Raw genomic sequence first — 11316 nt, 5'->3', positions numbered from 1 at the left:
GTGGAAAGAGAAGTAGTTTTGCGCAGAAAGGCAAGGTAATTTTCTCTAGAGGACAGGAAGAAGAGTGACAAGTCTTATTGGCACTGCAGGTCTTCCTCCAAAAAGCAGTTTCACAGGAAGGAAATTCAAGAGATCTGCTCCAAGTAAAGGAAGACTGCCACATCCTCCTTCTGCTCTATATTTTCTAACCAAACTTAACCATCATCGCATCCTGCCCAGCTATCCTGTGCCATTCAGGTTTCCTTCCAGCTCCTCTGTTCTCATAATTCAGCACACAGCTCAAAATCCTATCCTTTATTAGATTAGAAGCTCCTTGAACTTTAGTCTGGACTTTCTTCACTGCTGAATTCCCAGTGCTAAGCTTGTGGTGGGCATGCAATGATTTGCTAGAATGAATACTTAATTCTGTCCTATACTTACTTTCCACTCTCTCCTTGTCTTCAACCAAGTGGTATTACTGCTGTATACTGTATAGCCCAATATTGTCACATCCCACTGAAGTCTTTAATAGGTATTTATTCTGGGGGGCCTTGGTGGCTCAGTCGGTTAAACGTCTGCCTTAAGCTTAGGTTATGATCCCAGGATCAGCTGCATTTGGCTACCTGCTCAGCAGGGAGACTGCTTCTCCCTCTTCCTCTGCCTGCTGCTCCACTCCGCTTGTTTGTGTGCTTGCTGTCAAATAAAAAAATCTTTTTTTTTTAAGATTTTGAGAGAGAGAGAGAGAGAGACAGAGATAGCAAAAGAGAGCACGAGTGGGGAGCAGAGAGAGAAGCAGGCTCCCCACTGAGCAGGGAGCCTGATGTGGGGCTCGATCCCGAGACCACGACATGAGCTGAAGGCACTTAACTGACTGAGCCACCCATGCACCCTTAAATAAGTAAAATCTTTAAAAAAAGGGTATTTATTCTGCTCAAGGCACTGAGTGATAAATACAAAGATAATGGTCAGGGATCCTTAAAGAACTTAGCTCAGAATTAGGACATGAACACATGTAACTGCAGCAGAGGGACAGTGAAGAATGCCTTGAAAAGAGTGGACATTATGCCTAACTGAAGTCCTATCTTTGTTCTTTTTGACAACCCTATGAAATAGGTACTATTATGCCCATTTTATAAATGCAGAAACCATCGCACATAGTTTTAGGTAAATTGCCTAAACTTACATAGCCAATGGGTGGCCAAACAAGGATTGAAACACTTGAATCCATGTTCTTCACCATTCTACCATGTTGCCTTCTGTCTGAGAATGAAGAGGTTTTCAGGCACAGGAAATAACATGAGCAAAGAGAGCAGTAGACCATAGAGGTCGATTATAGGGAAAAGGCAAGTGGCCAACTCAGCACTGGGTGTCCAAAGGTGAGGATTGGGGCATGAGGATGGAATGGAAGGCTGGGGTCAAATCACTGGAGGTCCTTGAATGCCTTAAGAAATTTGGACTCTAAGAGTTGGAAAATCATAAAGATTTTTTAAGTCAGGGAATAAGAGCTACATTGACCAACTGTGCTCCATTTCAGATGATTACACTGTTTCTCTGTGGATAGAACGAACTGAAAAAGGCAGGACTTAGTGGGAAGATCAGATGGGCAGCCACTGCAATCCCCTCCATTAAAGGTGGTGAGGCCTGAACCAGGATACTGATGACAGGAACGAGAGAGGGGAGATTACACCATCAGTAACTGGATGTGGTAGGGAGGTGTCAAAGTAATTCAAAGCTTTGGTGCCTTACTGGCTGGTAGGACATACCATCAGCTGAAACTGGAATTATGTGAAGGATCAGACTTGAGAGAAGTTTGATATTTGAGAATTTGGTTTCTCATGGGTATTCCTCTGGAGCCATAGCTGGTTGATCTCCCTTCTGAGATAGTAGGCAGAGTGCTCCCACTTTCCCATCAACGTGGAGTCCTAGAATTCCTCAATGAATCCAAAGTTTTGTTCAGGTTTCATGAAGTCAATAATTATTGAATTTCAGGGACGCATGGGTGGCTCAGTGGTTGAGGGTCTGCCTTCAGCTCGGGTTGTGATCCTGGGTACCCTGGGATCGAGTCCCGCATCGGGCTCCCCATAGGAAGCCACTTCTCCCTCTGCCTATGTCTCTGGCTCTCTGAGTAAATAGCATCTTAAAAAAAAAAAATTATTGAATTTCTATGTGCCTAGCACTGAGCTAGGTGATGTGGAAGATATATAAAAATCCTTTATCATCTTTGATGCTTCCTTGTTAAATCCTTGCATAATTCTCCGTTAATATTTTCTTTGCTCATATTTAAATAGTCAAAATGTTTGTGTTCAACTCTACCTAAAACTCTCTAAAGGACTAAAAAAAAAAAAAAAAGTATAAAAATCAGTTCCTGTCCTGAACTTACAATGTTACTGGAAAGCAGTAAATATAAAATGAATTACACCCAGATTCTGAAGAGCTTACATGGGGTAAATAAGCTTAAATGGGATAAGGAGTTAGATCCTGGTGAGGCTGGCCAGGAAAATGTGGCACAGACAGGAGCTGGTAAGGGGGAGGTGAAGGTATTTCTGGCAAATAAGAATGGAAATGGTTGACAAGGCCTGATTTAGGTAGGCATCAAGGGTGTAGGAGAGGAGAGTATGTCCATGTTGCCAGGGCAGGTAGCTGAAAAAACCCTTACTGGGATCAGACACCAGCACATGTCCCTGTAACTCTGTCTACAGGCCAGTCTGCCTCTTGCACTGCACCCTGCCTGCTTAGAATGTCACTTTCATTTTCTAACATGCCTTCTTTCTGGGCAGGGATTTTGCTCTTTTATGAAAAGAGGCAGATCTGAGCATCCGACATAAGGTTCAAATTGAACAGCTTCTCTTTCCTCAAGGTGAGAACACAGCTGCATGAAAGAGCATGAAAGAAACATTGTACTACTCCTTCCTGAAAGACTGAGGGAGAGAGGAAACTATCACTATAAACCTATGGTTAGCTTTTTTTAAAAAAAGATTTTGAGAGACAGAAAGGGGAGCGCACAAGAAGGGGGAGTGGCAGGCTGAATGTGGAGCCTGATCTAGGACTCAATCCCAGGATCCTGGGATCATGACCTGAGCCGAAGGCAGATGCTTAGCCCACTGAATCACCCAGGCATTAGCTTTTGTTGCTAAACTTTTTTTTTTTTTTTTAAACAGGAGACCGAGGCTTTTATCTGCTCTAACAATTAGCACATTTCCTTTTACCAGGTAGCTCTCAAGCATTGCAGTGTAGTATTAAAAGGGTAAGGTTAATCCAAGACTGGTTGGGTATACAAATGTCCATCTCGGAGGCAAAGGCCAGGCAGATGACTCCTATTCCCATCACCCTGAAGTTCATTGCAAATCCTAAAAGTTTCAAAACCAGAAATTCTAAACCCATTTAGTAAGCACCTCCATGCCATAGGTTCTACCACACAGAGATTATATATCTAAACTGAGGAAAAAAGTAGACCTAGAAGAAAATTCTTGTGGGAAAGAGTGGAAAGGAAGACATACCACCTAAGACCGAAAGGAAATTAACCATTATTGTTTCCTCCTATGGCAGTTTTTCCTCTATACTTGAGCAGGCTGTCTTGAGAAGCTCAATTCCAAATATCATAAGCAACTCGTTCACAAGAATCTATTCCTTGATTACTTCACGTTATTTGTAGCCTGTAACTCCATCCCTTCCCAGCTTGAATGGATGGGGCAACAATCACGACAGACTCTGCCAAGTTTCCACAAATCATTGGTTTATTAGAAAGTTCCTTTCCCTAATTTTACAGCATATATATCTCTATCATATGTGATAAAGTTAAATACAATCTGTAATGCTTGTAAGTAAGGATAGGTTATTTTATTTTTCCTTTAAGTTTTAAAATCACTATTCTGAAAGTTTAAAGAAAACTGCCCCCAGGAAGGTAGAGAGGCAGCCAGAGTATGGCTCAATCTACAAGCTAGTGGGAAGCAGCACAAAAATGTTAATACTGTATTATTTAAATATTTACATGGGCTGAAAGCAAAGAAAAATGGGTCCCTTCACTTCAAACAGATGATTTCATTTTTCCAGTGCTAGTTATCAAAAGTGATGCTTCTCACTCAGATGAGGAGAACTGAACAGGTAGGAGGCTCAGTCAAGAGCCTTGTTTGCCCTTGCTTCTCACTCAAATTTTTTTTCTTTTGGGAATCTGAGAAGAAAGGCAGAATGCAGAGCCTTGGCCCAAGTACGTATGGTTTGTTTCTTCCTGTTCAGTAACCACCCAACCAATTCTAGCCACAGGAATAGGTAGGGAAATGCTAACTATGCCAAAGATGAGACCTGCAACATAAATGGGTCAGTATGTTAATTAGGTCTGAGAGCCCAGGTGAAAGGCAAGAGGAGGAAGAGGAATTGAGGTGGTGCTTCCTCTGGTAGGTGTCATGGGAGAAAAGGAAAAAGAAAATCTTCACTGCTTAAACTAAGCTGGGCAGAAGGCATGGAAACTATGAAGCAAAAGAATCTGCAGTATCTGTAAATGTGCTCACCTCCCAACAAGAGGAGGAAGAAACTGTCCCAACTCTATGACCCTTAAGTCTACTTCTACTTCAGTTTCTAGCCAACCCAAAAGGCACATTAAAAAAAAAAAAAATTGTCAGAGCGGGGCTAAGTATTAGGAAGGCAAACGGACTGCCTGGAACAAGGCACCCAGGAACCCTCCCCCTTTCCCCCCCCAGGACAACCACTCTGAATCTCACTGCTTCCAGAGAATAAAGCTCTCAAATCTCTCCCTCCTCTGTGGGCCTACCTCTTTCTCTGTATAAAACTGCAAAGCACGAGGGAGATGTCATAACTGAGGATCCCTCTGACACCCTCAGCTGACTGCTGCCCATTAGTTCAAAAATCCCAGTGCGGGGCGCACCACTTACTGCAAATTAAACATTTTGTCCCAGCAAAAAATGTTAAACAATGTTCCTTTTTAACATTTTTATAGTTCATAACTTCAAAAAATACATGAGCTTGATAAAATATACATGCTTAGTCATTTTTGCATCTAGCAGAAAACAGGTACTTTATTTTTTGTTTTCATTTTATAACCTTTAAAGTTTCTTAATTCAACTAGGGCAAACATATTTACACAAAGCCACCAGAACAAGGATCACTTAAAGAGCTGGATGTAAAAAATATTATTGCAGTATACTACAAATATGGAACCTTTTTTTTATATGAGCTACAAAAAGCAGCATTTACGTTTATAGAGTTCAGTGCAATTTTTTACATTAAAAAAAATCCTATAAATTAAGAAGGAAACATCAACATGACAGAAGAAAATACACCCTTCAGACACATGAGCCTCTCTGGGTAAGCACACAGGTGACTTTATGTTCCGCATAGCTTCTATTCATGATAGCATCTTCTTTTCTGGGATATGCAGATATCTCTTCTGGGATGAGGGATATGAGGACAACAGTGCCAATGTGTGGCTGTTTGTGTGGGAAGTGGATTGAATAACAGCCTGAGTAGCATCTAGTTGCAGGTCAGACTCCCTTTCCACCTCACCCGGGATAGCATAAGGTCACCAAGGGATGGTCAAAGACACTGAGAGCGCAGGACCAGATGGCCAAACCGCCGGCCAGAGAGGAAGAAAATGTTTCAAAATTTACAGAAGGGGAGAGCAGAGGATAAAAAGTAGAGGGAGGAGACGAGTATCCAAACTTGAGTTTGGGGATGTTGCCACAGAGGGGTGGGGAGCACTTACTGGTGTTCCCTAGCTTGGAAACACAGGAGGAGGGACAAACAGAAAGGGGGAAGGGGGAAAAAATCCCTGATAGTAAACCCAAAGCAAACCTCAAATCTAAAACCACCCCTGCAAGCCAAAACTTGATTCTTTGGCTGTCAGACACTGCCCATCCCAGCTTGTACTTGCTGGTATTAATGGCTCAACACCCCCGAGGGAAGATATATGGGTCACCTTCCCTGGCCCTACCTGGGCTCCCATCCCCCAACTCATGTGCCATGGCTAGGCGGATGCTGCAGGTCTTGACCTGAGAAGATGGGATGAAGTAGTGGGTGAAGGTGGAGGGCAGTGGCAGCTGCTGCAGCAGGCCGTGGAGCAAGCAGGGTAGGGTAGAGGGCAGCATGTGGGACAGGATGGAAGGTGAAGGGCCCAGGATGAATGGCTGAGGCAGGAATGATGTGAATGGGATGGCTAGCGAGAAAGGTGGCGGGATGGCCAGGGATGATTGAATGAGTGAGGTGGGACAAGGAAATGGGGGTTAAGTGGGGCTGGGGAATATGATGTACTTGGGCAAGTGGCTGGGGATGAGGGTGGGGGTGAATTCCAATTGCAGCAGCCGCTGCTGCCGCATGATGCTGTAGGATGGCATGCTGAACAGTTGTGATCGAGGTGGCAGAGGCTGTAGCTGGCTGCTGAATGTGGATGGGCTGCAGGGCTGGAGTGGCTGGGGCCAGGGCAGCAGAGGCTGGAAAGGCCTTTACTTGCTTGGCCAGAAGCTGCTGTTGGATGTGTTGCTGTGCAGCTTGCTGGAGCTTACTGTACTTCTCCATTTCCTCAGGAGTGAAGGTGATAGGCTGGCTCTCCAGAGGGGCCAGGGAAGCATCCTCAGCCCCATCAGCCGACTCAATACTAGGATCCCCACTGGGAGGTGCATAACTGGGGAAGTGCTCAAGGTCTGGCGCTATAGGCAGCAAGCTGGATTCCACAGGGCCTGGCTGACTGCCACTATCCAAGGACTCTAGTGTGTCCCCATCACTGGGGTCAGGGAGGTAGTTATGGGAGATGGTGGGGTCCCCAGGATAGCAGTCAGAGTGCACTGGGGTGCCTAGTGGAGCCACAGGATGATCAGCAGTAGCTTCTTCAGACTTTGGCTCTTCTGGGGGTGGGTCTGATAAGGGGCCAGCTGTTTCCTCTGAAGGGAACTGATGTCCAAATGGGGCATCGCTACTCCCTGGAGGCCCTTCTTCTGTCTCTGACTGTTCTTGCTCTTCCCCCCTTTCTAAGCCAGACTCTTCACATTTCTTGGTGGTGGGTTTTCGGGTAGCTGGGAGCTTCCCTATTAGTGGAAGGACAGGCTTATTGCCAAGAGATGGGGGGAGCTTAGGGCCAAAGTAACCTTGTGGGGGGTCTTTGAGTTTGAGCCCAGCTTTATTAGGGGTGGCCAGCACCTCCTCACTCACACTGGGTTTCCTCTCCACCTTCCTTGACTGGATCTTCTCCAGCAGCAGTTTGGCAGTGACGGAATTCTTGTCTTCAGGGCTGCAGTCACCTTCGGACCCCCTTCCTGTGCCAACATTGCTGTTCTGGGAGGGTGGGCCTGTCCCTTTACCATCATCTCCTCTGCCATCTTCTTTCTTCCCAGGACCTTCTCCCCGGCCTGATCGGAAATAGTGGGGAGACTGGGAGCGGTAGATTTTAGAGCGGATGAAGTCTCGACGACCAGAACGCCTCTCCTCTGGGCTTTCATGACCCCATGATCCCTTCCTGGAACCCGATCTCTGGGAAGGGCTCCTGGTGCTACGGCTGCGGTCACGGCTGTAGCTTCGGCTCCGCTGCCAGCTGTGGGCTGTGGTGCTGCGGCTTCTCCGTTTGCTCCGGCTGCGGCTACAACTGCTGCTGCGACTGCGGCCCCGGGACCTTGAGCGCTCCCTGGTGTGACTCCGAGAGCGGCTTCGGGACTGGCTGCAACTGAGGCTATAGTCATCATCAGAAGAGGAGTATTTGTGCCGTTTGGACCGGTGCTTGGAGCTGGCATAGTCAGAGTCATCAGAGTCATGGGAGCGCTTGGAGTGCCTTCGAGATCGATCACTATAGTCACTGTAGCTGTCATCAGAGTAGCTGCGCTGTCTACTATAGCAGCTCTGATCTGAAGAAGCATCTGAGCTACTTGAGTAAGAACGCCGGGAGGAACGATGTGAGGAATGGCGCCGGCCCGACCGGGAGTGGCTACGGGAATGCTCACTGCCTGAGTCTTCTTCCTCTTCCTCCTCCTCACTGTACTGGGAAGGAGATTTCTGGTGTAGCCGGTGTGAGGAAGCATCATCACTGTCCTCATCTCCACTACTGGGGCGACTCCGATGGCTGGATCGGCTGCTCCGTTTGGTGCTAGTTCTTCGCTGGCAGGACGAAGTCAGAGGCTCACCTCTGTGTTTCCTGCCACCATGATCCTGGGAATCACCACCACCTCCACCTTCATCCTTCTTGCCACTGCTCCCTTCTTCAGCCGGGAGGGGTCTCCGCTGGGAAGCATCTTGAGCTCGCCTCCGCCGTCTGGGCGGTGCAGGGCTACCACTCCCAGGGGGCTCTGGTTTGGGTCCCCGTTCAGAATCTGCAGGAGCTGATGACTTATTCTTCTTTCGTTTTCGTTTCTTGCGCTTCTTAGACTTCTCCCCAGACTCTGTCTTAGAGCTTTTCTCTTCTGGGTCAGCCTTGTGTTTCCGTTTGTGTTTGTTGGATTTTTTGTGTTTCTTTTTCTTTTTGTGTCGGTGGGACTTCCCAGATCGTTCTTTCTTGCTAGGAAGGCTCCTCCCTGTGTCCTCTGTCTCTGACCCATGGCTACCCCCGGGTTCCTGCTTGTTCAGATTGCTACAGGCAGACCCTGAAGCAGGTGCATCCATTCTGCCTCCCGAGGAATGTTCTATATTCTCTCCTCCTTCCTTGATTTTATTTGGCTCACCAGCATCAAGGCCTTGGAGATGGTCCTTGGAGGAGCCTATGTCCTTTGGTTTTTCTGTCCCTTTAGCTCTGGCATCTTTGTTCCTTGAAAGTTTAAAGTCAAAGTATAAAGGGTTACAACTGTATGAAATGGAGGGTTCTGCCTTAGTAAAAATTAAGAGTTCTGATGGCCACTGGAGGGCAGTGCTTTCATCTTTGCTCAAAACTGGAAAGAAGGGACCAGTAGGATGTTTGGGTCCCTCCTGGCTTTCTTTCCCTGCTGTGGTGATCTGAGAAGTTTCTTTAGAAGGGTTAGACTCACACATTTGGTTCTCTGAAACCTTCTGACTTGCACTCTCTACATCCTGCTCACTCACATCCCCTCCTGAGGACTTTTTTGTCTCAGCTTTGCTTCCAGGCTCTGAGGGCTCTGTGACACTGGTTTCTGTTTGTTGCCCAGAGACTTCATCAACTGTCTTCTCTGCGACTTGGCTTACTACCACCTTGACACAGCCCTTAGGCTTGGGAGAACTGCTTTTTTTGCTCTCTAGGGCATTTTTCGGGTGTATACTATTATCACCTTCCATTTGTTCACTGGCTCTCATAAAGAGTAGGAAGGGGAAATTTGGTTTTACTTTGCAGTGTGCTGGGGGAATGTAGTGGTAATACTCTGGCTCTGCAGCCCCAGCTCCTTCTTCTCGCTTCATTCTTTTTAACTTAGATAATGTTGAGGCAAGGGACCCTCCATCCTGAGGGTCTTCATCGTCTTTTTTACCATCAAGATTACTGCTACCATCAGAGTCTCCCATCTTCTGCAGTCCTTGATCAGAACCCTTCTCATCGGCTTTTGATCCATCTTCAGAGGTCCCTTCCTCTGCATGGTCCTTGAAGACTGATGCTATTGACTCGAGTTTGACAGGAGCCTTCTTGGCAAAGGAAAATGACACTCCCAATTTTTGCAGTGGGGTCCCTACATTATTCTTAATGCCAAAGCTGATGCCTTGGGAAGCTAACCCAGGGGCCTGTGTCAGTCCAGTGGTATTAGTGATTTGTACTGCAGTGAAATGGCCTCCTTTATCTGTGGAGAATTCAGATCCTGGGCCACAAGTGGCAGTGGCACTTGTGCCACTGTTTGTAGCTGATTCATCTTTATCATCATCTCCACCTTCTTCATCTACAGCCACTGTGGTTGGTCTGAACATGGGACCACTTCCAGGTGCACTACACGATGGTTTAGGAAAAAGAAAAAAAGTTTAGGTGCACATTTCATACTTCTTACTTAGCACTTATCTCTTATGTTCCACCATTCATTGCAGTAGGCCTCAAAGACACTAAGTGGTGGCTGTTTCCTAGCCTTGTACTAAAAAGAGAACTTGCTCTGTGAGTTTAGGCAAAGTCTCATACTGTTAATCTACTAGTGTGCTGTATTTCCAGCGCCAGCCAGTTACTACTATTTCTTCCTAAACTGATTAAAATTTAAAAGGAAAGACATATCACACAATTTTCTGTTGTTACCACCTAATATGGATGACCCATCCCATATCTATCTATCTATCTATCTATCTATCTATCTATCTATCTATCTATCTATAAAAAGATTTTATTTATTTATTCATGAGAGACACACAGAGAGAGAGAGAGAGAGAGAGAGAGAGAGGCAGAGACAGAGGCAGAGGCAGAGGCAGAGGCAGAGGCAGAGGCAGAGGGAGAAGCAGGCTCCATGCAGGGAGCCCGACATGGGACTCGATCCCAGGTCTTCAGGATCAGGCCCTGGGCTAAAGACAGAGCTAAACCGCTGCACCACCGAGGCTGCCCCTCTTTCTCACTTTTTTTTTTTTTTAAAGATTTTATTTGGGATCCCTGGGTGGCGCAGCGGTTTAGCACCTGCCTTTGGCCCAGGGCGCGATCCTGGAGACCCGGGATCGAATCCCACGTCGGGCTCCCGGTGCATGGAGCCTGCTTCTCCCTCTGCCTGTGTCTCTGCCTCTCTCTCTCTCTCTCTCTCTCTCTCTCTCTCTCTCTCTGACTGTCATAAATAAATAAAAATTAAAAAAAAAAGAAGGTGGAAATTAAAAAAAAAAAAGATTTTATTTATTTATTTATTTATTTATTTATTTATTTATTCATGATAGACAGAGAGAGAGAGAGAGAGAGAGAGAGAGAGAGAGAGAGAGGCGCAGAGACACAGGCAGAGGGAGAAGCAGGCCCCATGTAGGGAGCCCGACATGGGACTCGATCCCAGGATTCCAAGATCATGCCCTGGGATGAAAGCAGGCGCTTAAACCGCCGAGCCACCCAGGCTGCCCCTCTTTCTCATTTTTAAAAGTTTGTTTATTTATAAGTAATCTACCTCTATATCCAATGTAGGGCTTAAACTCATGATCCTGAAATAAAAAAATCACATGCTCTACCAACTGAGCCAGTCAGGCACCCCTGTTCTTCTTTCTTACTGAAACATCCTACCCATCAGTATGCCATCAAATGTGTGTCTGAACATCTATTTACAAAGGTTGAATTTCACCAAGCTAAAACAAAACAAAACCAAAAACCCTCTAATTTCCTCTGTATTTTCAAGTTTCATTTTTTAAAATGTGGGTATTTTCTGAGTTCAACATAGTCAGAAACCTCCACCATGGTTCTCTATGGTAGTCTATAGTTAGTATGTCTGTTTCAGAAACGTAAGAGCCTGTACCTATTTCTTGGGCACT

The 11316-nt window shown here is 46.0% G+C and overlaps 1 protein-coding gene across 4 annotated transcripts in view; it reads right to left on the bottom strand.

Annotated features, from left to right (window-relative positions):
* Window positions 1-3695: 3695 nt before the first annotated feature.
* Window positions 3696-11316, bottom strand: part of GPATCH8 (G-patch domain containing 8) — a 120177-nt gene continuing 112556 nt past the window's right edge. For all 4 annotated transcript variants that reach the window (XM_055317800.1, XM_055317805.1, XM_055317813.1 and 1 more), the window contains one exon: window positions 3696-9829. In XM_055317800.1, the coding sequence (XP_055173775.1) occupies window positions 5944-9829 (3886 nt within the window). In that variant the 3' untranslated portion in view covers window positions 3696-5943. The remainder of the gene's footprint in view (window positions 9830-11316) is intronic.

Source organism: Nyctereutes procyonoides, unplaced genomic scaffold (genome assembly GCF_905146905.1).
Source record: "Nyctereutes procyonoides isolate TBG_1078 unplaced genomic scaffold, NYPRO_anot_genome, whole genome shotgun sequence".
Lineage (NCBI taxonomy): Eukaryota > Metazoa > Chordata > Mammalia > Carnivora > Canidae > Nyctereutes > Nyctereutes procyonoides.
The sequence above is the reverse complement of the archived record's forward strand: the minus strand, read 5'-3'. Positions and strand labels throughout refer to the sequence as shown.